Here is a 27,739-nt window from a genome sequence, read left to right on the forward strand (position 1 = left end):
AGGAGACCCTGGTTCAATTCCTGTGTCAGGAGGATCCGCTGGAGAAGGGATAGGCTACCCACTCCAGTATTCTTGGGCTTTCCTGGTGGCTCAGCTGGTAAAGAATCGCCTGCAACGCAGGAGACCTGGATTCGATACCTGGGTTGGAAAGATTCCCCTGGAGAAGGGAAAAGCCGAGCAGGTCCCAACTGACCTTCTCAGTCGGACACAACTGAACAACTTTCACTTCACTTCACTTAGTCCGCTTACAACATTTCTGGTTAAGGAAGAGGGAGAAAGGAAGAGGGGGTGGGCTGGAGGGCAGTCATGGGGCTGCTTGGCTTCGACAGAGGCCTGTACCACCCTGGACCCGCAGGCCATGGTCATTGGTGGCCTTTTCAATCTGAGCCTCTATCTCATCATTTGGAAAAGGACTTCAAAATCAGAAGAGGTGATGGGCTTTGGATATAGGAAGAGCCAGGTGCCAGCGTCTGCTTTGTCACCCACTTGTTGCCTGGCCCCGAGTGAGAGGCTACCTTCCTCCAAGCTCGGTTTTGTCAACAGTAAATGAGACTGACCGAGCTTCCTCGGAGTCTAAAGAGGCACTAGATGACATGTGGGAGTCCCTGGCACATACGAAGTGCTCACTGAAGACACCTTTCCTTTCCTCTTCTGGCACCTGGTCTCAAGAGAGATTGAGGGTCACCGAGTGCATCCATTCCCCCAGCTCCTGACATAATAACCATAGACTCAAATCCTGACCCACTGGAGACAGGGGGCCCATTATGCAACATCTTCTTGTCTTTTATTTATTTTTTAAGTATTTGTTTTTTATTATTGTATTATTATTATATTATACTAATTATATTATTATAAGTATTATTTTATTTTATTATTCTTAGTTTATTTATTTTTATTTTCTGACCCTGCCATGTGGTATGTGGGATCTTCGTTCCCTGACCAGGGATCGAACCTGCATCGCCTGCATTGGAAGTGTGCTGTCTTAACCACTGGACCGCCAGGGAAGTCCCTCTTCTTGCCTTTTAGGCTCAGCTCGTTTCCTCCTGCAGGCAGCCCTCCCATTTGCCCTCCGCCACGCACCCTCCCCTCTGCTCCACACTCGCCTATGACACCTCTAGATTGCAGTCCGTCTCCCCAGTTCTCATGGGGCTCAGGGGCAGGGACTAACTTTGGTTCATCTTTGTCTGAATTCCCCATGCCAGGCACACAATAGGTGTCCTGACAAAGTATGCAGAGAAAATACAGGGGGAGTGGGAGAGGTGAGTGTGTGTGTGTATGTGTGTGTGTGTGTGTGTGTGAGTGAGAGAGAGAGAGAGAGAGAGAGAGCGCAAGTGTGTATGTGAGATGATGAGCTCAGATCAAGCATATGGCTGTTCATTTCCATTTCCCTTGTACCTAGGTTAGGCCACAGCACCATTGAATACATGAATAATGAAATATACAACTGTCATTGTGTGTGTGCGTGCTTAGTCGCTTTAGTTGTGCCTGACTTTTTGAGATCCCATGGACTGTAGCCCACCAGGCTCCTCTGTCCATGGGATTCTCCAGGCAAGAATACTGGAGTAGGGTGCCATGCCTTCCTCCAGGGGATCTCTCCAACCCAGGAATTGAACCCATATCTCTTATGTCTCCTGCATTGGCAGGAGGGTTCTTTACCACTAGCGCTTACCTGGGAAGCCCTGCAACTGTCATTAGAATTTTGCAACTGTCTTCCAGGATTTCTGAAGGATCCAGTCACTCTGTTCAATCCCAGGTACCCGTGAGCTAGACTAGGAAGGACAATCACTAGGCACACTTTTAGACCCTCTACTGTTACCTCCTTGATATTTCATAATGATCTTATGGCTCAGAGTTCATCCTCTCCCCATTGTACAGATTGGCAAACTGAGGCTCACAGAGGGCACACATCCTACCTAAAGCCACACAGCTAACAAGAGGCAGCCCAAGGCCTGTCTGCCTCCACATCTGGGTTCTTTTCTCTGCAGCTATTGGAGACAGCCCCGCAGGGGATTCCCCCTCCCTAAGCCTCAGCCCTGGATCATAAACAACTTGAAAAACACCAGAGTGATGGCTTCTCATCCTTGGGGGGGGGGGGGTGCTGAAAAATGGGATTTACGAGGCCATTAATTACTTCCTCCTAATTAAATCAAAATTAAATGCGAGCAGAGGTACGTTTTCCTTATTAAAGACAATTAAACGGACAGTGCGGCTACGCAAATAAAACGAGCCCAGGATTTAAACGGAAAGCAAATCAAATAAAAAGCCTCCCCCAGAATGAGGGATCTGTTCATGCCTGTGCTACTCGTAAACCAGGAGTTCATCAATTTTCTTTAAATATTAGCAACTTAATTAAATCTGCTCTCCTCCCTACTTTAATCCTGCCGTATATCTAAAATAGATCTCACCGCCCACAGGAGTTGGTCATAAGTGCTGACCCCATAATTCTCTTAAAAAAAAAAAAAAAAGAATTAAAAATCCTACAAAACCCACATCCAGCTGACAGAAGCCTCGGGGGAAATTACAGTTCGGAAAAGGGATTAGTCAAAGTACCCAGATTGTATGGAAATGTTGGGAGGCCGCTCTGAGGGTGGGAGTTGTAAGAAGGTGTAGGGAAGAGGTGAGCCCCCAAGCTGTTGGGGTGGGTGGGGGGGCAGGACAGCAGAGGGAATTGTTGGTGTGGGGCCCTGGTGACAACCACGGGGCCCAGTGGCTTCTGCAGGTGCCAACAGGAGCCTGGTGGTGAGTGATGGAGGAGGCGGCTGTAAAATAGGTTACCGTTGGGCGCCTGGGGTTCACTCCACGGATGCTGCTGTTGCTAAGCTACCTTTGGAATTCGACAAGGACGGATGCTCCCAGCAGCTCCCTGGGGCGGGGGACCGGGAAGCAGTGAATTAACTGAAACTGTGAAGTCCTTTCTCCCTGATGAGTGAGAGAGTGTGGTATGAATGTGTGCGTATGTGTGTGTATGTGTGTGTGCATACACAACCACTTGTACAAATGTGGGACTTGGCTGGAATGGGAACAGGTGGTTTTCAAGAGGACGAGCTCATCTTCCCAGAGTGAGGGGTGGGCTGGCGACCACCTCCCCCTACTTTGTGGAGAGAAATTAGCACATTGGGTTGCAACGAAGGTTTTCGGGATTAGGGGTGTGGGTTAATACCAGTGTATACTCAAGGCAGTGGGAATATCAGGCAAGATCCATCATAATAAAAGCTAATACTTACTGGGCACATAGAACGTGCTCTTCAGGTTCTTGGCATATGCTAACTCATTGAATCCTCACTGCAACTCTGAGTAGGTGCCAGGTACAGCCTCACTCAGCAGATGAAGAAACTTAGGCACAGAGAGGTTAAAAATGTGCCAAGGTCAGAAAAGGAGTCAGCAGCAGAGCTGAGATTTGAGCCGGGGCAGTCTGGCTCTGGTTGAACAGCAAAGTGAATCAGTCATACATATACATATACATGTACATGTACATGTACACGTACATATACATATACACATACACGTACATATACACATACACATACGTGTACATATACACGTACATGTACATATACACACATGTACATATACACATACATGTATATGTATAATAATATAAATACATATACATGTACATGTATATGTATAATAATATAAATACATTTTCCAATAAACTGTGGAAAATTCTGAAAGAGATGGGGATACTAGACCACCTGACCTGCCTCTTGAGAAACCTGTATGCATGTCAGGAAACAACAGTTAGAACTGGACATGGAACAACAGACTGGTTCCAAATAGGAAAAGGAGTACGTCAAGGCTGTATATTGTCATCCTGCTTATTTAACTTATATGCAGAGTACATCATGAGAAACGCAGGGCTGGAAGAAGCACAAGCTGGAATCAAGACTGCCGGGAGAAATATCAATAACCTCAGATATGCTGATGACACCACCCTTATGGCAGAAAGTGAAGAGGAACCAAAAAGCCTCTTGATGAAAGTGAAAGAGGAGAGTGGAAAAGTTGGCTTAAAGCTCAACATTCAGAAAACGAAGATCATGGCATCGGGTCCCATCACTTCATGGGAAATAGATGGGGAAACAGTGGAAACAGTGTCAGACTTTGTATTTTTTGGGCTCCAAAATCACTGCAGATGGTGATTGCAGCTATGAAATTAAAAGACGCTTACTCCTTGGAAAGAAAGTTATGACCAACCTAGATAGCATATTGAAAAGCAGAGACATTCCTTTGCCAACAAAGGTCCGTCTAGTCAAGGTTATGGTTTTTCCAGTGGTCATGTATGGATGTGAGGGTTGGACTATGAAGAACGCTGAGTGCTGAAGAATTGATGCTTTTGAACTGTGGTGTTGGAGAAGACTCTTGAGAGTCCCTTGGCCTGCAAAGAGATCCAACCAGTCCATTCTGAAGGAGATCAGTCCTGGGTGTTCTTTGGAGGGAATGATGCTGAAGCTGAAACTCCAGTACTTTGGCCACTTCATGCGAAGAGTTGACTCATTGGAAAAGACTCTGATGCTGGGAGGGTATGGGGGCAGGAGGAGAAGGGAATGACAGAGGATGAGATGGCTGGATGGCATCACTGACTCGATGGATGTGAGTCTGAGTGAACTCCGGGAGTTGGTGATGGACAGGGAGGCCTGGCGTGCTGCGATTCATGGGGTCGCAAAGAGTCAGACATGACTGAGTGACTGATCTGAACTGAACTGATACATATACATGTACATATACATCCCTGAACCACACACTATACCAACTTTCACAAGAAAGGGTGCTTTGGGCACATGTTTGCAAAGAAATGGAAACTTCTCTCTTCTCCCTGCACAGAGTGCTGTTCTGGAGGTGGCCTTGAGAGTAAGGGAGCAGGGGCTCTGGGTGAAGATGATGGAGGGGGAAGATAACGTAGTCATGACAGCAGTGGGGATGCTGGGAGAGGTTGCTGTGAGAAGAAGGATCCCTGGGGCTGGGCACAGTGCGGGGCTCACAGAAGATGCTTAATGCAGGACAGTTCTGTGCAGCACAGGGAACTCTATTCAGTACTCTATGATGACTTATATGGGAAAAGAATGCAAAAAAGAGTGGGTAGATGTATAACTGATTCACTTTGCTGAACACCTGAAACTATCACAACGTTGTAAATCAACTATACGCCAATAAAAATTTTTTTAAATTGCATTGGAGGAATTCCCTGGCGGCCCGGTGATTACGACTTCGTGCTTCCGCAGCAGGGGGTGTGGGTTCGATTCCCAGTCAGGGAACTAAGATGCCATATGCCTCGTAACCAAAAAGTTAAAATAAATAAATAAATAGGGTCAAGATATTACAAAAAAATACTATTAAAAAATGCTCTGGGGCAAGACCTGGTGTCAGTAGAGCCTCACCTCTTGGGGTTGGTTCTAGCACTGTGCTGGACTCAAGCCATCTCTGCTGATCAAAAGTCCCTGGAAAGCTGAATGGCCTTGGCATGATGCTCATGATGTTCTTCTGGCCTCAGTTTCCCCTTCTTACCAGGAAGGGAGGTACTAGGGACCCCCATCACCTGGAGATGGTGGTTCAAGGAGACAGGGGTGGTGTTTGACTCATGACAATAATTGCTAGGTGGATGCAGATGGGAGGTGGTGAATGAATGAGCAGCTGGTTTCTTTCATCTGTTGGGGATGTGGATGGCTGAGGAGACCTTCTCAGAGCCCCAGCTGGTAAGCAGACAACACGGCCGAGGTGCCTGAGACCACCGCAGGGGACAATCAGGTAGACATGTCAGTCACTCCTTGAGTTTCTGGGCTTTTTCTGGACCCAAATCTCTCTCCCAAGCTTGGAGGTCTTGGAGAGGTTTGGAGAAGCAGCACACGGGTTTCAATCCTGGCTAAGCCACTTGCTCACTCTATGCCTGTCCACTCTGCACCTCGAGTCCATTGTCTACAAAATGGAATGATTTCTACCTTGCAGTTTAAGAGTTAAATGCTTCATACGGGAATAATGAGAAAACAACAATAAACAATCAACCAGGGACTTCTCTGGTGGTCCAGCGGTTAAGAATCTGCCTTGGATCAAGCATATGGCTGTTCATTTCCATTTCCCCTGTACCTAGGTTAGGCCACAGCACCAAACGTTGAATTATGAGTAATGAAATATACAACTGTCATTGCGTGTGTGTGCTAAGTCACTTCAGTTGTGCCCAACCCTTTGCAATCCCATGGACTGTAGCTCACCAGGCTCCTCTGTCCATGGGATTCTCCAGGCAAGAATACTGGAGTGGGTTGCCACGTCCTTCTCCAGGGAATCTTCCTGGCCCAGGGATAGAACCCGCATCTCTTTTGTCTCCTGCATTGGCAGGGGGGTTCTTTACCACTAGTGCTACCTGGGAAGCCCACTTCACTCATGCACCATAAACCTCTCAACTGCTGACAAGACTCTAAATAAGCCAGGTTCTGTCAGGCCGTCAAGTCTTTTTATAGGATATGCCCTCTTCCCATCAGCCAAAACTCCTACTCATACATTAAAACCCAGCTCAGGCATTTAGAAAACACTTCCACAAAGCCAGCCAACAGATACCACTTAATGAATGCCTACTCAGTGCCAGGTGCTGACCTGTGAAGCTTTTTATGCACCAGGGTGTCTCTGCCTCTCCACCATAGCACCCATGAGGGGCTTAGGGATTAAAGGGATGAACAAAAGTCCTTCTCAGTTCCATATACTCTGAAGGCATAGACCTTCAGTCACATTAACCAACACTTACTCAGTTTGAGAAAGTAGCTTTCATTCATTCATTCATTCAATGAACAATTTGTGAGCAATGTCTGTGCTAGGCGCCAGGGATTTTATGGTGAGCAAAACAAACACAATCTAATAGGAAAGACGTGCATTAATTGCATAATCAAACAAAAACACATACATAATGAAGTGTTATGAAAGAAAGATATGGGGACCTCAAGGGGCACATAACAGGGAGGTACAGCCTCATGCAGAGGGATCCGTCCCAGATGGGTGTGATCAGGGATGGCTTCTCTGAGGAAGTGGCATTTCAGTGGAGACCTGAGTGTGAGATAAAGTCAGCAGCAGAAGGAGCAGGATGGGGACATCCCTGGTGGTCCAGTGGTTGGGAGTCTGCCTGCCAATGCAGGGGATGTGGGTTCGATCCCTGGTCCAGGAGGATCCCACATGCTGCCGGGCAACTGGGCCCGTGCGCCACAGCTATTGAGCCTGTGCTCTAGAGCCCAGGAGCTGCAACTACTGAGCCCATGTGCCACAACCACTGAAGCCCACGCACGCTAGACTGCGCTTCACGACCAGAGAAACCGCTGCAACTTGAGAACAGCCCCCACTCTGCAACTAAAGAAAACCCATGCACAGCAAGGAAGACCCAATGCAGTCAAAAATATAAATAAAAAGAAGGAGCAGGATGGAGCAGTTAGAGGAGGCAAGTGATCTAGGTAGGTAAGGGGGTGTGGGGCTGGCAGAGAAGCCTGTGGGGGCAGCAGAGGGACCAGGGAAAGGCATCAGAAGGGTGTCGTGGCCCAAAACTCAGAGGGAGTGTGGCAGATGAGGTTGGAGGAGCTGGATCTTTGCAAGCAGCGGAGCAGAATTTGAACTTGACCCCGAGTGCATGGGAAGCTATGAACGGATTTTGAGCATAGCAGGGAAACTGTGTGTGACATGATCAGATTTACAAACTCCTGTCTACATTCTGGCCACCCGCTCCAGTATTCTTGCCTGGAGAATCCCATGGACAGAGGAGCCTGGCTGGCTACAGTCCATGGGGTCTCAAAGAGTCGGACACGACTGAAGAGACTTAGCATAGCATAGCATTCTGCATTCTAGCTGGGTCCAGCTACAAGAGGGACTGGCTTTCCGCCCTACTAGTCTTCTCTGCTCTAAGATGCGAAAGCAAGAGGGTCCAGAGAAGGATGCAGGGCAGGGATGCGAGCAGAGTGAGGATCCTGTGGTCCGCCCGCCCCATCAGGGCAGGTGGGAGGAGGCAGAAGGGATTTGGGAGGGGGTGGGAGGGAACTGGGATCCCTTGCGTCTGCCAGCGGGTGTCTCTGGGGTCCTAGGAGTAGGATGGCGGGTGCTGGGTCCCACTTTACCTTGCCCACGTACAGGGGCTCGGTGCCCGTGTACTCCTCCACCACGAAGAACTGGTTCCACACCCAGCCGCGCTTCACGCGGCCAGCGCCGGGCGCGCCGTCCTGCACCGACGGCGCAGGCGTGCCCGCCGCCCACAGGGTTCCCAGCAGCAGCGGCGGCGGCGGCGGCGGCAGCAACAGCAGCAGCAGCAGCAGCAGCAACGCGGGCGACAGCGCGGCTCCCGCCCGGAGCCCCCGGCCTTCGGGCCGCGGCCTCATGCTTGGCCTGCGAGGGGCCCGGGCCCAGGCGCATGGACGGGAGGCACCAGGGTGTCGCCGCTCGGTGGCCAGGACGGAGCGGCGCCGCAGTCACATGGTGGGCTCAGCGCGGCCGCCGGGGCGCCGCCCCCGACGGGGCACCCGGACAGGCCCGCGGCCCTGATCGCCGCCCAGCCGCGGGGGCGCCCGGCTGGAGGGGAAGGGGGCGCGACCGCACCCGGGGCATGGACGGCCCCCTGAGGTCCCCGCCCGCGCCCCCCTGGCGCCGGCGCGGCTGGGTCACCAGGCAGCGCCACGGCGGCTCCGGAGTCTGGGATGCGCCATGGTTCCTGCGCGAAGGGGTGCTGGCCGGGGCCGGGCTGGTCCTTCGGGGACTAGGGGCCGTCCCGCCCAGGAGCCTGTGAGAGATACAAGAAGACGTCAGAGGAGGCTCTCTGCGGGGACGGGGCGGGTTGGGTCTTTTTGTCGTTTTAGGTACCAATTAAACACCTGCTGTGTGCCTGGCACTGTGCAGGGCGGGACAAACAAGCCAGAGTGGTCCCCGCCTTCTTGGGCCTGCGGTCTAGCAGCCCTGCCCCTGCCCCGCTCGCTTCCCTAGCCCGGGTGCTTCCTTTGAACACCCACCACTCACCTCTCCTCCCCCAGCATCCCTTTTCCTCAGACCCCCTGCTCCAGCCCTTTCTTAGTGGTCCTGGGCCAACCCACGTGCCCACAGGGACAGGGACCTCTTGAGCTGCTTTTCCTGCCCGCCCCCCACCTCCTGACAATCTCCGTATCCCAGCCCCCCTACCCCCCATAACCCCCGGCCCAGAGAAGAAGCCAGCCCTACTGGAAAAACTCCAGAGCTCCCAGGACCCAGCCTCCTGGGTGCATAGAGTCCAGCAGCCAGCCGGCCACCCCACCAACCCTCCCGCCCTCCCATGGCAGCGCAGAGAGGTCATTCCATCCAAAGCAAGAGCCCGGGGAAGGCCCTCTGTCCTCAGGTGAGTCCCTCCACACCCCCCCTTTCAGGAGTGGGGCACCTGAGTCCCAGAGGGCCTTGCTTGGAGGCACCTTGTGTGGCTTGGGCAGGGTCACACCCACCCTGTGCTTGCCTTTAGTGTCTCCAACCCTTCCCCCCACCCCACCCCAGAAAACCGTCTTTTCCCGGAGACTGAGAGACAATCCCCCCACTACCCCAGACCAGCACTGCCTCCCCAGATCAGTCCATCTCTCCTTCCCGCCACCCCCCCTCCCCCCATCAGATCCTGCTTTCAGCCAGAAAGGATCTGAGGGACTAACTCCTACTCAAGCCATAATGATGAATAATGGCTTCATGTGGGTGTTTACAGGGGACAGCAAAGCTGCTTCCATGGAGGAGTTTCAGCCACTGAGAAGCGTGAGCAGAGGTGAATCCCCAAGTTCCCTTCCCACCCCCCCACCCCCCCGCCCCCAGCCTAGTTCAATTCAACCATTCCATTCTGCTGAGCTTCCATTCTGGTCCAGGTTTGGGCTGGATGCTAAAACAAAGATGAAATAAGCTCACAGTTTAGTGGGGTGGGAGACAAGACCCCCCAGTAATAACTTAAATGCTGGGTGGCATGTAATCAGGGCTGTAAAAGGGGGTGCTACCTGACACCTGTCTGGAAGGCACAGGTGTGTGGAAGGATATCAGGGCTGCTGCTTGGAGGAGGGGGCATCTGATTGGGTGAGAAGAAAGGGATGGGCATTCTGGTAGCTGAGTGTGCAGCCAGGCTGGGGGTGATCTGGCTAGTTTGGAGAGGCAGGCTGGAAACGTGAGGTGTGTGGAGCTAAGCAGAGAACCTGGGAAAGTGCCTGGCCCCAGCCAGGTCCACCTGTAGGCAAAGGAAGTGGCTGGAATTTGGGGGTGGGGGCAGAAGACATGGGCTTCATGTGACCCAGGACCCCAGTGGGTAATTCTCATGCGTTTTTAGGGGTCCCCAACCTCTGGGATCCAATGTCTGAGGATCTGAGGAGGAGCTGATGTAATAATCATGGAAATAAAGTGCACAATAAATGTCGTGTGCTTGAATCATCCTGAAACCATCCCCCACCCCTGGTTCATGGGAAAATTGTCTTCCCTGAAATTGGCCCCTGGTGCCAAAAAGGTGGGGGCCCGCCGCAGTTTAACTCACTAAGTCACATGAGTCACAGCAGCTGTGAAAGTGGGCGTCTTATACCCATTTCACAGATGCTCAACTCCCCAGTGCTCTTTCCCACTCTCAGCTCCAGAATTTCTTTATGGAAAGGGTTCTGGGGGAGGGAGTCATCTGCTGGGAGGTAGGGGCAGTGGTGAGGGGGTCAAAACTGCATTGATGGCAGTGAGGAGGGGAAAACCCCCACAGTCCGTAAGGAGGAATAGAAGGGAGATGTCCTGAGCCAGCCCTTTCCCTTTAGGACCCACCCTGAACTGATGGTACATTAGGAGGACCTGGGACCCTGATGAGAGCATCCCCAGCCTTGTCCCACACCCTCCTCACCCACTCTGGGGGTCTAGGCTTGAAGATGTTGGGAGACCCTCCCCCACCCGGGTGGTCCCTGAGCTGTGCTGCTGCCTCTGGGCATCCAGCGTCGATTCCCCACGTTATGGTCAGGGCTGGTCCTAATGAGACTGGGGTTATGGGTGAGGAGGAGGCGCCGCTCTGAGGCCTTCATTTCCTGGAGCTTATGACTTCCCTGCGCGTGGCAGGAACTGGTCCCCTGACTCCATCAGGCAGTTTCAGGGCTCATCACAGCCCTGCAGGGATGCAAAGGGGAGGGGCTGGTGGGAGGGAGGGTTTGGGGAGTCGGGGACCATCTCCGGGGAGGGCTGGGGGGGTGCAGGAAGTGGGAACAAGGGGCAATCCCTCAATGTGTGCAAGCACCCCACTGTGGCTCTTTCTCCTTCCCCCATCCCCCTCTCTTCTTTATGTCTTTCTTTATAACACCTTTTACAAGACACGACATACTAAGATTCAATCATTCATTCATTCATTAAACATTGGTGTCTGCTACTAGTAGGGAGACAGAAATGCATTTCATTTATTCATTCAACACACTTTAAAGATCATTTCTTTGTGTAAGACAGCAAGATGCAATCAGCTCCTCAGCTATGTGACAGGAGAGAGGTGCATTTCTTCTGGTTATTCATAGACTCTTTCTACAAATATTTACCCGTGCCTCCCTGATTCCAGTTCCTGCGCTAGGCACTGGGGACAAAGTAATAAAATAAAGTCCCAGCTCTCATGAAGCTGACCTTCTGGTAACAAAGGAATAAATTCTACAATGCAATTCCAGGGAGTGGTAAGCATTAAGAAGGAATATAAAGCAGGAAAGAGGAAGGAAGAGGGTGATGAAAGAGTTGGGGTGTGTGTTATTATAGACAAAGTATCAGGGAGGACCTCTCAGAGGTGACATTTGGCTGATCTGGAGGAATGAGACGGAGCTGGGGACAGCAGAGGGAACAGTCTGTACAAAGGTCCAGAGGCTTGGAGAAGCTGAGGAACGGGGAGGAGGTCACTGTGGTTGGCACGGAGCAGTCCAGATGAAGATGAAAGAGAGAGGGGTACTGGCTAGACTGAGGAGGACCGGAGGAAGAAACACAGTGTCCATTTTATTCTGAGTGTGCAGAGAAAGGCTTGGAGGGACTTTGTACAGTAAAAAACCATGGTAGAACGAAATGGCACAGGGCCATAAGGGACTTTCCTGATGAAGCCCTTCAATGTGGAGGGCCAGGCATAGTGAATTTCGGGGTAGGGACAGCATCACAGAGAAGGTGGCACTTGGAGTTGAAGCACAGGGGGGATGGGGGCAGGTGGCGTTTGGGGTGTTGGGGAGGAGAGGGTGCGCTATATGGGGAGGGTGCAGAGGTCTAAGGTCAGCTCCCACTTTAGAAAGGGGCGGAGTCCAAGAGTGTCATCCAAGTTTGCACAGGATGCCTGATGATGGGTGGAGCCTCGAACCCAGGACTCAGATTCTCCTTGGCAGAGGGCACCTTTAGGAGGATGGGGAAAGATGCCCCTCCGAGTAGATCAGCCCCAGGTCAGGAGGCTCGCTTGGCAGGACAAGGGTGGCCGCCTCTCAGCCCCACCTGCCCCTGGGCCAGGCGCCCTTGTACAGCACTGATCCTGCACCGTTGTTTGAGGGGCGAGGTCCTCACAACCCCATCTCTTCCTCCCTCCCTGGGCCTTCATACCTCAGCCCACCGGGTCTGCCTTCGGGCGTGTTGGCCAGATGCCCTGGACGCAAGCCAACCCTGCTCGGCACAGACCTGCCAGGGCTGCTGCAGACACTCCAACCTGTTCCCTCCCTTCCTTCCTTTCTTTCCTGTTCCAGCTGCTTGTCCTGAGTGGGTGTCAAGTACAAGGCCCCATCCTGGAATTCCGAGTCCTTCAGGGGAGGTAGCTGTAGTGCCGTGGGGTCACGTTTGGCTCCATTGGGCCTCCTGGTGAGATTTTGGGCGTGTTGGTGGCCTTCTCTGGGCTGCACGTCTCATTCTACTGCGCGGTTGTTGAGTCCCACGTGGGATGAAAAGTTGAGCCCCAGCCTGGCTCAGTTAGTGTTGGCTTCACCCAGTCTGCTCATCAGCCTCACCTCCTCTAATCCATGTGCTCTTGGCTTCTCGGGTAAATGTGTGTAGTTCCTGTACGCCTGTGGCATGGGTCTGCAACTGTGCATGCTGGCATATGTGTGTGTGTATATCTGGTGCATACTCGTTCATTCTATAGATGTTTGTGAGTTTCCACTCTATGCTGTTCTCGGCACAATGAAAAGAAAGAGTCCTTGCTCTTGCACCTCCAGTGGGGGTCAGAGAATAAACAAACAAACAACATGTCAGACGATGGTAAGCACCATGGAGAAAAACAAATCTGGGGCACAGGAAGTGTTGGGGGTGGGGATTTTCTTTCTCTCTCTCAATCATGTATTATAAGTAATAGTTTATATATGGTGCTCAGGGAAGGCCCCGCGGTGAAGATGACATCTGAACAGAGATCTGAAGTGAGCGAAGGAGAGAGCTGTGCACGTGCGTGGAAGAAGAGCATTCCAGGCTAAGGGGACAGCAGTGAGGACGTCACGTCCTGAGGTCAGGGCGCGTGTGGTGTGCAGGGGGAACGGCAAGGAGCCCAGTGTTGCTGAACTGGAGTCAGTGCAGCGGGGCAGCAGGAGGTGAAGCCCGTGAGATGAGCTTGGCATCAGAGCCTGTAGGGTCTCCTTTGGGTATTTCTGTGAGTGAGATGGGACCCCATAGGAGGGTTTGAGCAGAGGAATGACACGATCTGACTTGTGTTTTAAAAGATCACTCTGGCTGGTGGATTTAAAACAGAGGGAAGCTGGGATAGGGGAGGTGGGTGGCGAGGGAGCTATTTCAATAATCCAGCTGAGGAGTAAACGTGGCTTGGACCAAGTGGGAGCAGAGGAGGTGCTGAGAAGTAAGGCTCCTCCTGCGTGTATCTCCTCCACAAGATACGCTGGTGGGTCAGAAATGGTGTGAGGGAAAGAGAGGGAAGGAGTGTGACCACACCTGCAGCCTAGGCAACAGAAATGATGGGGTGCCCTCCCACAGGCTGCAGGCAAGCATGAGCAGAGCAAACCTGGGGAGGCGATCAGGGACTCATTTGGACATATTACAACCGGATGGATACCCAGCGGAGACATCAAGCAGGCGACTAGCACTTACAGTCAGGAGTTCAGAGGCGGGAGTTCAGAGGTGAGGTCCTGCCTGCAGGTATAATTGTGGGAATTTGGGTGGTATTCAGAGCTGAGGCTGCGTGAGCTTGTGAAGAAGTGAGGGCGGATGAAGAGGTCCAACATCTCAGCACGTAGAGACTGGGGAGATGAGGAAATAGTAAAGGAGCCTGAGAAAGAGGGGAGAGAGGGAAAGGGAGGCGGGGAGAGAGGGAAAGGGAGGCGGGGAGAGAAGGGAAGGGAGGCAGGGAGAGAGGGAAAGGGAGGCGGGGAGAGAAGGGAAGGGAGGCGGGGAGAGAGGGAAAGGGAGGCAGGGAGAGAAGGGAAGGGAGGCGGGGAGAGAGGAGGTGTCTTGGAAACCCATAGAAGAAAGGAGGGAGGAGGCATTGACTGGTGACCCTCTGTCCACCTTTGCCTGCGACAGTTCCACTTTACAGCCTCTGTCCTGGCATAACTATGAATAGTGTCTTACCCCCTTTTACTCTCAGCTTGGACGGTAAATTGTATGGTCATCCTACTGATAGGTCAAGTCAGATGCAGACTTTGAATTGACCATTGGATTTAGCAACACAGAGGTCATTGGTGGCCTTGACAAAAGCTATTTCGGTTGGGTGGTGCGTGTGCTGGCGCGACTGGAGTGGGTTCAGGAGAGGCTGGGAAGAGAATATGTGGAGACATGTGTGAGTGGGTGGCAGCCCCCCTAGGGATTTTTGAAGGTCCGTTTTGCCTGCTCCCCCAGCTCCTGCCCCCCTACCTCAGCAGTCTGGCTGGGTTTTATGATGTGTAAACAGAGTGATGGGAAATATAAAAGATGGGCTTGCTGCTAAAGACTAATTCATTCCCCTAACCTTCTTTCTTGTTTCAATTTTGTTTTAATATCCACCCTCCCACAGCTGGGCCATGTGCGCAGCTCCTCCCCTCTGAACAGTGATTAGTCTAAGCCAGTAAGAGCCATTCTCCCGTCTCCACAAGTGACTGGTCTATAAAGTATCATACACACAATTCTGGTCAATGAAATCCAGAAGCCCTGGAGAGCTTCTGGATATATATTTTTTTAGTCTTTAAAAAGAGATGTCTTGAGGAGAAACCTTTTGTTTTCTGCACATATGAGGTGATGGCCAGAGCACTGTCAGCCATTCTGGGACAATGGGACCATGAGGCCAAAGGGCCCTACTAAAAATGATGGAAAAGTCTGTATCCTTGATGGTATTGTTGAACCACCAAAGATATGCATTCTGGGCTTTCATGATCCAGTTCTGGCCCCTACTTCCTCCAGACTCCCCTTTTCTTCTTTCCTCTGAACCCCTTCAGACCTCTATGGCTAGGCCTTCCTCTGAGGTTTTGTGTCAGCTGTGATGACAAGCTTCTAGAGGGCAGAGGTCATGTCTATTCCTTCTTCCACCCTTCCCTGCTCCTTCCTACACCCACCTGCCAGAGCCAAACAAGGAGCTGGGGCCTGGGACTCAGGAGAGTTTTGCCTCGGGTAGATTTTGGGAGCTGCTCAGGCAACATGTCTTTCCCTTTGACTGAGGAGCTGCCAGCCTCAATGATTTCTTGTGGCCCCATCTGTCCTGTGGGCATCACCACAGCTGTCTACAGTGTATACTTTTAAAATCCGGGCTGAGTGACCAGCATGTCCTTTCTTGATTTTTTAGTGCCCTAGTACCATTCCTGCCAAGGCTGCAGCACTGCGAGTTCAGTGGCTCCAGACCCTTCTTTGTCATCTGGCTGTCTCCTTGGGGACAGAGGAAGGGATTCTTATCCAACTCATCCCACATTTGTTTTCTAGCCTCTCACTCTGCCAAGACTAAGAAGAGGGGCAGGGCTCTGTGACCCCACAGGCAGGACAAAGCAGGAGGAACTTCATCATGTAGCCTGGGGCTCCTCACCTGTGCCTCCTCCCCCAAACTTCTGATAATCTTCCTAGCCCCGATCTCTGGGACAGAATTTAACATTCAGGGGACCTGAAACCAAGAAATCCAAAGTCAGAACAGAATTTGAGTCCCAGGTCCATTGCTTTACTGTTTGTATGATCTTGGTAATTTTCTCCTTTTCTCTAGCGTCTTAGTTTTCTCATCTGAAAAATGGAGGTAACAGTGCTTACCTCCCAGAGTCAGTGTAAGGGATAAATGAGATGAGCAAGTGAAGAGATCCACAGTGTTTGGCAATAAATGCAAGCTAATGTAATGATAATGGCCATTGCTATTATTATTTCTAGTCACTTGAAAAACACCAGTGGAGGGACTTCCCTGGCAGTCCAGTGGTTAAGACTCCTCGCTTCCGATGCAGGGGGCATGGGTTTGATCCCTGGTCAGGGAACTAAGATCCACATGCCAAGGGGTGAGGCCAAAAAAAAAAAAAAAAAACCAAAACTATAAAATTACTAATTAGCCTCCAATTAAAATAAAGTAATTAATTAAAAAATTAAAAATAAAATTATTAATGGACTTCTATTGTGTACAAAAGTATCCTGCCGAGGTAAAGGGGGCTCATAGAAATGTGTCCCCTTGGTCACTCATTTATTCATTCATGCATTTATTTAACAACTGCTAGAAGCCCATGAATGCACCTCTTTGTAAGAAGAGTGAAGTCCTGTACCAGGTTGTGGTGCTTACTCTGGCTCCAGGGCTCTTGCCCTGGAGGGGATGTGTAATGCAGGAAGAGGTAGTTCATTCATTTTCTCATCCATTCATTCCCTCTCTGCCCCATGCTGGCCTGACATGTATATGTCCTCTCTCCATGCCCACCTGGCTCCCAGGTCTGCCAGTGGGAACTGTGCCTGGCAGCCTGGTTCCTGTCTGCCCTGTCTGAGTCCTAAGGGCACTGTGCCCGCTGGATCCTGTGCCCAGAGCTCTCTGTGCTTGGCTGCTGCCTTCCCTCGGGGGAAAAATGATCCCTACCAGCTCAGTACTCTCCCTCCAGGCCAAAACGGACCCCAGAGTAATATAGGAACTGTTGAGGTGTGGAGCGGTATGGGGCAGAGTCACCTTGTGTCTGCCCACCTCTCACTGCCCCTTCCCAACCCCCTGCTCCATGGAAGGCATGGCGGAGTCACAAGTGAGAGAGCAGACCAGTTACTGCCTCAGCCTGCCTTGACGCGCGTGAGCATGGGTGTGCCTGAGCACGAGTGCCTTTGCATCAGTAATGATGTGTGTAGGGGCAGCACGCATGCTCACAGTATCCCAGCAACTAGAACAACTTCTGGCACATGACAGGTGCTCAGTAAGTGTGGAGGGTTGACTGCATAGGGGCCTACTCTGTGTGAGTTGAGCCCATGGGCTGTTTCCAGGGCCCTGGGGGTGATGCAGGTGTCCTGTGAACAGTGCTGTATTTCTAGGTGGGGTGGGGACTATCTCTCTGAGTGTTTGAATGGGGGCTCAGGATATGCCAGAGCTTCTGGGCTTGGTAGCTGGACCGTTATCGAGGGAGGAAAATGTGGGAGATCAGGGGAGAGAGGGGACACGAGGGGTCATATGTAACCCATATAAAGGACTACCCCATCTGCAAAGCTGGTCCAAGGGCCCACAGTCTTGCCCCCAGTCTATGCTGTGCATGCTGCCAGAGGCACCTTCATGCAGCCTAGCTCAGTCTGGAAGGTTCTGTTCAAATCTCTCCCCTGCTCCCTTTCGCCTTCAAGATAAAGTCCAGACTCAGGCCTGACATTCACTAGTTACCATTCAGAGTAGCAGAGTTCTTCATGTTCAGTGACTCTACCTAGACATAATCCTTTGAGGTGGGGACTGTTATTTGTCCTCATTTATCAAATGAGGAAACTGAGGTACAGAGAGTTCATGAAACTTGCCCCAGACTCATCCAGAGGAGGTGGAGCTGGGATTCAACCTCTGGGCTGTGGGCTCCAAAGCTTGTTCCTTGAGCCACTGCGCACACGGCCACTCGAGGCCTCGGGAGGTCTGGGCCGGCCCACTCCATGTCACTGTCACCACCTTGTTTCCAAAGATACCCTTTACATTCGTTGATGTGGCTGTGTCGGGTTAGTTGCAGTATGCGGGCTCTCTAGTTCTGCCCATGGGTTCAGTAGTTGCAGCAGGTGGGATCTCAGTTCTCGTGACCAGAGATCGAAGCTAAATCCCCTGTATTGCAAGGCAGATTCTTAACCAGTGGACCACCAGGGAGGTTGCTGTCATGGCGTCTCTCCACGCGCTCATCTCTCTGGGCGGACGGGGTCAACCACTGTTTATTACTTTCATGCCTCGTTCTTTGCTCCTACTGTTGTTCCCTCTGCCAGGAATGCCGTTCTCCCACGTTGCCCCACATCCATCCCTGACCCCCATCATGGGGCCCAGCCCCATTGCCCTCTCCTCCAGGCAGTCTCTCTGCCTCCCCTCCACCACCTCCCCAGTGAGCTCACTCATCTGAGCCATGGCTCAGAACCAGGCTCTCTCTTTTGTCTTCGTCTCAGCATCCGGCCAGCTGGCTCTGGGCACCTCCCTTACCGCTCTCTGCCCTTCAGTTCATACCTGCGTACATGCTCAGACTGGCTGCTGCTGAATGTGTGAGTGAACTGGATGAAATAAGGCATGAATGGATGGAGGCATGGATGGATGGATGAATGGACAGAAGGGCACGCACCGTGGTTGCCTGGTTATTGCCATACCACCTCCCTGCAGACCGCCCTTCTGTGGCATCATTTCCTTCTGTTTGTTCCATTCGTTGACTCATTAAATATTTATTGAGCACCTACTCTATGCCAGGCACTGTGTTAGAGGCTGAGGATGTAGCTGTGGGCAAATCAAAGTCTCTGCCCCCTGGTGTGTGTGTGTGTGTGTGTGTGTGTGTGTGTGTGTGTGTGTGTGTGTGTGTAAGAAGACATTCATTAAGCCGATCATCTCACAAGTAAATACACAATTACCAATGGGGGCAGATTCACAGAGGGAAGGTAACGAGGACTACCACGTTTAACAGGAACCTCATTAGGGCTGGGTGGGCCAGGAAGGGGCAGTTCCCAGAGAAAGGGCTTTTGAGCTAAAAGGTAAAGGATGACCGAGGCATACTGGGGCCCGAGTAATAGAAGGTGCAAAGCCACATTCAGGGCCTGAAAATTCACATAGCACGTGAAGGGGAGAGGCGGCTCACCAAGGGTCTTAGGAAGTTTAGATTTTAGCTCCAGAGCAAATGGGAGGGCATTGAAGGCTTTTTAGCAAGGAGATATGATCAAACTTGTGTTTTGAAGAAGATCATGGGCTTGAGACGTAAAGGACAAACTGTACAGGTACAGGACCAGAAAAGGGGACGCAAGAGGACTTGATGCTGGAATAGATCAGGGAGGCCGTATGGGACGGAGGGAAAGCAACAGATTTGAATTATTTAAGAAATAAAGTGGACCAGGCTTGGTGATGCGTCAGACGTAAGGAATGACGGGGGAGCAATATCAGGCATGACCCCTGGTTTTTAGGTGATGTTTATTGATCATTAGCGTTCCAGCACTTTTTGGGCATTACCTTGCTTACTCCTCACAATAAGGTAAGTTACCACCACCCCCCTTCACAATCCCATTTCACTCTGATCAGAATTGGGGAGGGAGGAGGGGGTGACGGGACACAGTGGGGTTTGTCCCAGGCTGTGTTCCTTTGGGGAAATGGCCTTGGCAGATGAAAGAATAGAGAAGGAAGAAAGGGAGGTAGGGTGCATGTTCTGAGCTGATTCTGAGTCACCGAGAATAATGATAGATAACATTTTTAGCACTTTTACTGTGTGCCAGGCACGGTGCCATTCAATTAGCTAATAATAAGAGGCAACACTTAGTTCCAAGGCATTTTATATCAATGATCTGACTGAAATCTTACAGCAGCTCTCTTTAAAATATCTATTACAGAAGAAGGGAAAGTGGCGAGGAGAGGCTGAGGGACTTGCCCAAGGTCACACAGCTAGCTAGTAGTAGATGTGGAATTCAAATGGGCTGCGCAGAGAGTGGGGAAGGAGAATGAGCAAAGAGGGGCTTAGTGGCTGCTGGGAAGGAAGGAAAGGCCTGCATTTGGCTCTAAGGATGAGCTGTGTCCCTCCCCCAAACGCCTCCTGACACTATTTACCCCAAGCCTGACTGTCTACTTGTAGCCTGACTTCCCGTGAAAGTTACGAACACACACGTGCATACACACTGACACCTACCCACACATGCACACATGCATGCCTTGGCTGCCACTGCTCACCTGCCCTGAAGTGACCACCTGGCCCCTCCATGCCAGGTGCCCGGGGCCTGCACCTGGCTCCCCGCCCTGCCCCCATCCCGCCTGCCTGCTGGTGCCGCAGGCAGAGCCCGCTGTACATCATGTTGACAGTAGAAATTACATCCGAGCTGCTGTTTTACACCTCGCCCTGTCAGAACTCACCGCAGCCCAGTGATCAGGACAAATTGAATACCATCCTGGCCGTGTCAATATTTATTCCATTTTATAAATGCGGCCGGATGGGGGGCAGGGCCCTGCCGCGGGGCCAGCTGAGCAGAGTCCCGGGAGGTCCTTCTCCCTCTCACTCCTGAGTGCCCCCTCGCTTCCTCCTCCTCTTTCTTGACTTTGGTAACCAGTTAAAACTGTGCAATCAACATTCATACTGAAAGTACAAGAAACATAAATGAGAAATTTAGCAAATAATTAGAAAATGAACCCTGTAGATCGCCCTTTGATCAAAACACTGAATATGGTCCCCTCTTCAGAAGCTCCCTACTGTGTCCCTTTTTGACTATAACCCACTGCTTCCCTTCTCCCAGACTTTTGTTATGACCAGACCCTTGCCTTTTATATAGCTGACCAACTCATTATGCATTCCAACAGTCTTAGGTTTTTTAACTTGAGATTGATGGGCTCATCCTGTATACACTCTTTTGTGTCTTGTTAGCATTGTTTTTACGATTCATTTTTGTTCTGTGTCTTTCCTTTTCACTGCTGCCTAGTACTCCATTGTGTGAATATCCATTCTAGTCATTCCCCCTTTTCCTCTGCTTTCCTCCTTTCCCCTGCCCTTTCTTCTAGTCTGTCTCTTCCTACCCTCCTATCTTCTCCCCGTTTTGCCTCCTTGGTTGTCTGTCTCTCACTGTTCTGTCTGCTGTATCTGTTCATATCATGCTTACCTGATCCCAGTTCCTCCATCCTACGAGGGGCCTGGATACTTCTTCTGGGTCTCTGCCTCCCCCTACTCAGTTCTTGGAATATGTGGCTTAGGCCAGAAGGAAGTTCCCACAGACCTGATTCTATTAAAGTTTATCTGTTGTAAAGGATACTCAGAGGCAGACACTGAGACCCACAGCAACATCCTTTGCCCTCTGTACATCAGCTTTTACTCTAGCAAGCTTGGGGGAGAAGTTCTCACCCATCACCTTCACTCAGACAGTAGAACACTGCCATCTGGGCTGGGGTGAGAACTGAGGTGACCCTGAGTGGTCCGGCAAGATGTACTAGTAAGATGCATAAGTGGGTTGAGGGGGGACTGGAACCAGGGGAGTCAAGGGTGAAGCCCCACCCTCAGCTCTGCTCACTCAAGGCCTCTTGGGGCACCCATCCTGTGCCTGGCATCGGGTCCCAACCCAGGCCAAAGCAGAGGAGACCAGCAGGCTCTGGAGGGAGGTGTCCTCCTAGAGTGGAGGGCCCTCCAAGGAGTCATTAAAGAGCCTGCCTGGATACCCCAGAAGTGTGTGACACGTCGCATTTCCATCCCTTCTCTGTCTTGGAGCTGCATTGATGATGCACATATTCAGGGTAGTTAATTTTTACTGCAACCCGAGCAGATGACATTAAGGGATATGTCCCTCTGCGGTACAGGCAGGAGGAAGCTCTCCAGGATGGAAGGCAAGTGGACTGGGTTGGAGGTTGGCTATAATCCCGCCCTGCTGGGTGACCTTGAGCAAGACCCCACCCTCTCTGGGCTTCGGTACAATGGAAGGTCAAAATGTGGTTCCCAGGGCTCGTCCGAGGACCTGCCGGAAGCAGGGTCATGTTGGGAGCATAATAAGAAGGACTCTTTTAAAATCCATATCCCCAGGTCCCCAGGGCATCAGATTCACTAACACTGACAATAATACTAATAGGCAACATTTATAGGGTGCTTTCTACATGCCAGGACGTGGGTATCTGATGAGCTAAAAGTAAGATGCTGTGCTTGTTGACCGCTGTGCTAAGCACTTTACATGAATTACCCTGTTTAATTTGTGCCAGTCTGTTTTAGTCATTATTATTATTTTACAGATGATGACATTGGGGCACAGAAAGGTGAAGTAACTTGCCCAAACTCATAGCCAGGAGGTGGGGATCTAGGGCTTGATGTAAGAACTTCTGGCCCCAGAGTCTGTCCTAGGTCTGGCACAGCCCACTCTCAGATTCTGAAGCTGATCTTGGAGCCCCTGGACCAGGTGGTCAGGGTGTTGTGTAACTAAGCATCATGTACCTACTGTGAGCGACATGTTTTCACAGTGGTTCATCAAAATGTGTGTGAAGGACTCATCCAAACACAGCCAGTGCCAGCTCTTATTGTTACTTAAGCGAGCCTCACCCTATCCTCCTGAGACGGGAACTGGTCTTTCTAGTTACTGATGAAAAGTAGAAGCACTTAAGAAGGGGTGGTTCTGCTCAAAACCGTGTGGCTAGGATCCAGCTACAAAGCTGTGAGCTTTCACCCTAGCACACTGCCTCCATGCCCCCACTCTCCCCTGTACCTTGTAACTCCCTGGGCCTCAGTCTTCCCATCTATAAAATGGAGGAGTTGGGCTACTGGGCTGGGAGTCTGGTGTCCCAGCTTTTGCCCCTAACACCAAATGTTCTTGAGTAAGTTTCCTGCTTCTTTGGGCCTCAGTTTCCCCATCAGGAAAAGGAGGCTCTGTGATGCTCTTCCAACACTACACGCAAAAGCTGTTTTACAACAAGCCCACTGATGAGGGAAAGCCTTAAGTCTGGTTCCCTGGAAATAGGCTCCAGGGTAGAGATGTGCCTGCGGGAGGTTTACTGGGGAGAGCTGAAGGGAACACAGGAAAGGGGTGAGAGAGGCAAGGCTGAGCAGAGGGAGAGCTTGAATTGTGAGGCTGTCTCAACAGAGGCCACAGCTGCTTCCATGGGCGCTCCAGAGTTGGGATGCTCCAAGTTGAGCCAAGGGGTCCCACCTTTGAATCCATGCACCTATCAGATATTGGACATGAGTTGTGCTCCCCTCCAGTGGGCATGACCTTGAGCTGGACAGCTCCCTTTGGCTGAGGGCAATGCTGGAGAAGGTGCTCAGCTGAGTGCTGTTGGCAGCCACTGTCACAGCTGTCCTGGGCGGTACGTTCCGCTACATAAAATTGGCTGAAAAATCGGGGCCTGACCTCGGCTCTGGAGATGACAGCGGACAAGACGTGGCCTGAGCCCCGGGCTTAGCCGGCGCGGCCGGCCCTGCTCAGAGCCCTGTGCCCCCCGGTCTGCCGCCCCGCACTGTGATCACAGCGGGATCAGCGCCCCAGATCTCGCTTAAAGCCTTGGCTGCCACTGCCTGCCTCGCGGCTCATCTCCCGCGGCTCCCTGAGGTCCCAGCGATTATGCCACTGAAAATTCCGCTTTCATCTTGTCAACCTCGCAGTAAATTACAGGCCCGGGGAGGCGTGGGCCTCCTCCTTAAACACGATTCAATTCCACTTAGCTGCCCCCTTTACCACCCCACACACGGGTTCCCTCCCTCCTACCACCCAGGGCTCAGGATTTATGGCCTCTCCTTGCAGGCAGCTGGTAACCATGGCAAGCTCCTTAGGGAGGCTTCCGGCTGGAGCCTCGTCAGCCCCAGACTCTAGTGCGGCCGCTTCCTCCTAGGATGGGAGACAGGAGAGGCCAAGACAGCAGAATGGGGCTTCTGGAGGCCAAGGCGGAGCGATAACAGGAACCCCAGCAATAAAGGGGCACGTCCATGCTATCCCATCTATCCTCACACTAACTGCGATACGAGACGCAACCATCACTCCCATTTGATAGATGGGCAAACTGGGGCCAGAGAGCATGGGGTCAACTGCCAAGGTCACTTACTGAGGAAGCAGGTGACTCCAGGGCTGCAGCACTTACTTAAGCACTACGGTCACTGCCTCTTCCTGCAACGGCCACTCCTGGTGGGCTGCAGTGTCTGAGAGGGTTTCATGCCCTCTAAGACCTTAGCCCACCCAGAGGGTTTCCTTGGTGGTCCAGTGGCTAAGACTCCTTGATCCCAATGCAGGGGCCCTGGGTTCAATCCCTGGTCAGGGAACTAGATCTCATGTGCCACAACTAAAAGGTTGTGCATGCTGCTGCAATTAAGGCCTCGTGCGGCCAAATAAATAAGTAAAAGAAGAAAACAAGACCTTAGCCCACCATCTAATGTCTGAATCCTCTCTTAGATCTCGACCTCTGCTCGCATTCCCCCGGGGATGGGGAGATCGCTGCCTCTCTGAAGGACCCATTATCTCTTTAATGATTAGACACGGTCTCCAAATTATTGATCAAGCCCTGTCACCTCTTGGAAGCATTGCTTTGGCATTTGAGTTTCTCTGTGATCCAGCCGCTCACTCCCTTCTCGATATTCACCTTTGTGGCTCACCAACACGGTAGGCTTCCTGGGGGAGGGGAGAGGTTTCTCACTGGGTCTTTCTATTCCCCCGGCCCCTTATAATTACTATTCCCCTTTTATTTCTATCCTCGAATATCGGAGCTAGAAATCTACTACTTTCCTAATTTTCCCAATGGAGAGAGGCTCAGAGAGAGTGAATTTCTCCAGTGCACAGTGGGAGCTGATAATGGGCCCAAATCTTCTTTCAATGAAAATAATAAATAGTAATAAAATAGCCGACATCCACTGAGTGCCTGATACCACCATCCTAAGCATCTCGTGTGTAATGCACTTTCTCAAACATCCCTACGAGGCAGGCCCTATTTCTATTGTCATTTTGTGGAGGGGACAGGCACAGAGAGGTCAGGTGATGTCCCCAAGGTCGCACAGGTGGTCTGACATCAGAGCCATGCTTCTCACCAGGTGCTCCCCCTGCCCCACTCCACCTGGCTTGTTTGTGAACAGTTAGCACACAGAAGACGCCAAGAGGAGCCAGCATGCCAAGGAGAAGTACAGGTGGCTGCTTTGTCAGGGAAAGCGACCTGTCACTTGCGCTATCAGGCCTGGGGCCTGAGATCAACACTCCCCCCGCCCCCAGCCTGCCCATTTGGGGGTCGTCACTTCCCACCTCCTCTGCAGTTTTGCATCCACATCCCCAGGGACCTCCAGCCCTGCTGCTTCTTCCTACCAGACTGACAACCCCGAGACCCTGGAAGCAAGGCCATGATATGACGCATCTCTGAGCCTAACCCGCAGACCACACATAGTAGGTGCTCAATAAAGGCTCGCTTTTCTCTAAGGAGGGCTTCCCTGGTGGCTCAGACCGTAAAGAATCTGCCTGCAATGCAGGCGACCCGAGGTTCAATCCCTGGGTGGGATAGATCCCCTGGAGAAGCGAATGGTTACCCATGCCAGTATGCTTACCTGGAGAATCCCCTGGACAGAGGAGCCTGGAGGGCCACAGTCTAATGGGGGTCATAAAGAGTCGGACTTTTCTCTAAGGAAGTCACATGGGACTTTTTGTTGCAGGTGACATTTGAATTGCTCCTTTAAGGATAAGGAGGGGTTCACCATTTAGAACAAAGGAGAAGGGGAGTGCCTGGCAGAATGTCCTAGAGGAAGGAACATTCAGGGTATGGGGCGGGGGTGGGGCTTGTGAGGTGAAGAAGAGGAAAGAAAAGTAAGCTGTGGCCAGGCTGAGCATCTTGGCAAGGGATCGGGTCTTTACAAAAAAAATTTTTTTTTTTTTTTTGGCTGGACTGGGTCCTCATCGCTGTGCGTGGGCTTTCTCTAGTTGCGGTAAGCAGGGGCTACTCTCTAATTGCACTGCCTGGCTTCTCTTGCTGCGGAGCACAGGCTGTAGGGTGCGCCAGTTTCAGTGGTTGTGGCACACGGGCTTAGTTACCTCTCAGCACATGGAATCTTCCTGGACCAGGGATCGAACCCATGTCGCCAACACTGACAGGTGGGTTCTTAACCACTGGACCACCAGGGAAGTCCAAGGGGTTGCGTCTTAATTTAGAGGTGGAAACACTCCTTATGACCTCGTTGTACTGGAACAGATGGGAGAAGGGAACCGGGAAAGAATATTTCTCTCGAGTGCTACATCCGCAGGTTGGGACGGCTGGGGCTGCAAGCTGCAAACCAGTTTGGCCAAACCACCCTCCTGACTGTGAGCACGGCCTCCTCTGGGGTGACAGACAGGCAGCACCGGTGCCAGGCCTTGAAGGAGGTTTCACTTTCTTCTTTCTCCTGACAAGTGATGGAGCTGGCAGATAGGGCATCGTCTTCCCTAATCTCCTGTCTCCGGCTGGAACAAGAAAGCAAGCCGAGCTCGGCACCTTGTTCAAAACTTAATCCTCTCTTTCGTGAGCTTAAAGCTGTAGATTCGAGCCATGGATTCCCCAGCCCTTTCTCCAGGGGACACCGCAACCACTGAGGAAAACAGAGCTCCCACACAGGGCTATACTGTAGAGGCTGCATGGGGGAGAGGCGAGACCTAAGTCTGAGTTCGTCTTGGTGGAGAAAGTAGGAGCTGATGTAGGGAGAGTGAATTTGGGGATTGGACCTGGCCTCCCAACTCTGCGGCTGCCAGCTTTGTGACCTCGGGCAGGTTTCTTCACCTCTCTGAGCCTCAGTGTTCTCCTTTGTAGAATAGGGAAAATAAATCCTCCCAGGTTTCACTGTGAGGCTTACATAGATGAATATCCAAGTAATCCTCTGGAAAGAGTAAAGTGCTATAACCAAGTGAGGTTTGATGATTATTATCCATACATGAGAGTGGATCAGAGCTTCGAGAGTGAAAGATAATAATAGTGGCTGCTATCTGTAGAATTTTAACTACCTGCCATTACTACCCCAGGCTGAGCCCATTATAAGCACCCATTCATGGAATCCCCACCCCACTGGCCCCAGAGGTAGGCACTATTATTATCCCCATTTTATAGATGAGGGAACACATCTCTCTCCTCTTTCTTGCTCTTTGCAACAGAGAAAATGTCTCTCTTGTCTGAGGACAGGCCCCTAATCTGGGTTCTAAAGCCCACTCACATCTTCCCAGTATCTGAGAAACCTTACTCGGCAATTCTCCCTTCTCCTGCCTTATCTTTTTCTGTCTCTGATGGACTCCCGGCATTTACACGTGCTCAAGAAGATTCCTTTCTCAGTCGTGTCCAACTCTTTGTGACCCCATGGACTATAGCCTGCCAGGCTCCTCTGTCCATGAAATTCTCCAGACAAGGATACTGGAGTGGTTGGCCATGCCCTTCTCCAGCAGATCTTCCCAACCCAGGGATTGAACCTGGGTCTCCTGTCTTGCAGGCAGATTCTTTACCATCTCAGTCACCAGGGAAGCCCCTTTCAAGAAGATCCCATCTTAAAATAAACAAACAAAAATAGGCACACCCCTCCTGACACCTCTCAGCCCCTTCCCTTAACAGCAGAACTTCTCTGCAGGTGGGGTATCCTCACGATTCCTTTACTCACCTCCCACTCTCCTCTTAAGCCACGGCCATCTGGCTTTCATCCCTGGCACTGCATCGAGACAGCTCACAGAGGTCACTACCGACCTCCATCTTGCTGAATCCAACGCATGTTCTCCACTCCTCATTTTACTTGACCTCGCAGCAGCATTTGCAACTTGAAACTAAACTATTGGGTTCCTTCTCACCTCTCTAACAAAACTTCCTGCATCT

At 51.5% G+C, this 27,739-nt stretch overlaps 1 protein-coding gene across 1 annotated transcript in view; it reads right to left on the reverse strand.

Moving 5' to 3' along the window:
- Positions 1–27,739, reverse strand: part of CDH22 (cadherin 22) — a 143,914-nt gene that overhangs the window by 75,501 nt on the left and 40,674 nt on the right. The window contains exon 2 of the mRNA XM_070801795.1: positions 8,079–8,734. Coding sequence (XP_070657896.1) covers positions 8,079–8,336 — 258 coding nt within the window. The 5' untranslated portion in view covers positions 8,337–8,734. The remainder of the gene's footprint in view (positions 1–8,078; positions 8,735–27,739) is intronic.

This window comes from Bos indicus, chromosome 13 (assembly GCF_029378745.1).
Source record: "Bos indicus isolate NIAB-ARS_2022 breed Sahiwal x Tharparkar chromosome 13, NIAB-ARS_B.indTharparkar_mat_pri_1.0, whole genome shotgun sequence".
NCBI lineage: Eukaryota > Metazoa > Chordata > Mammalia > Artiodactyla > Bovidae > Bos > Bos indicus.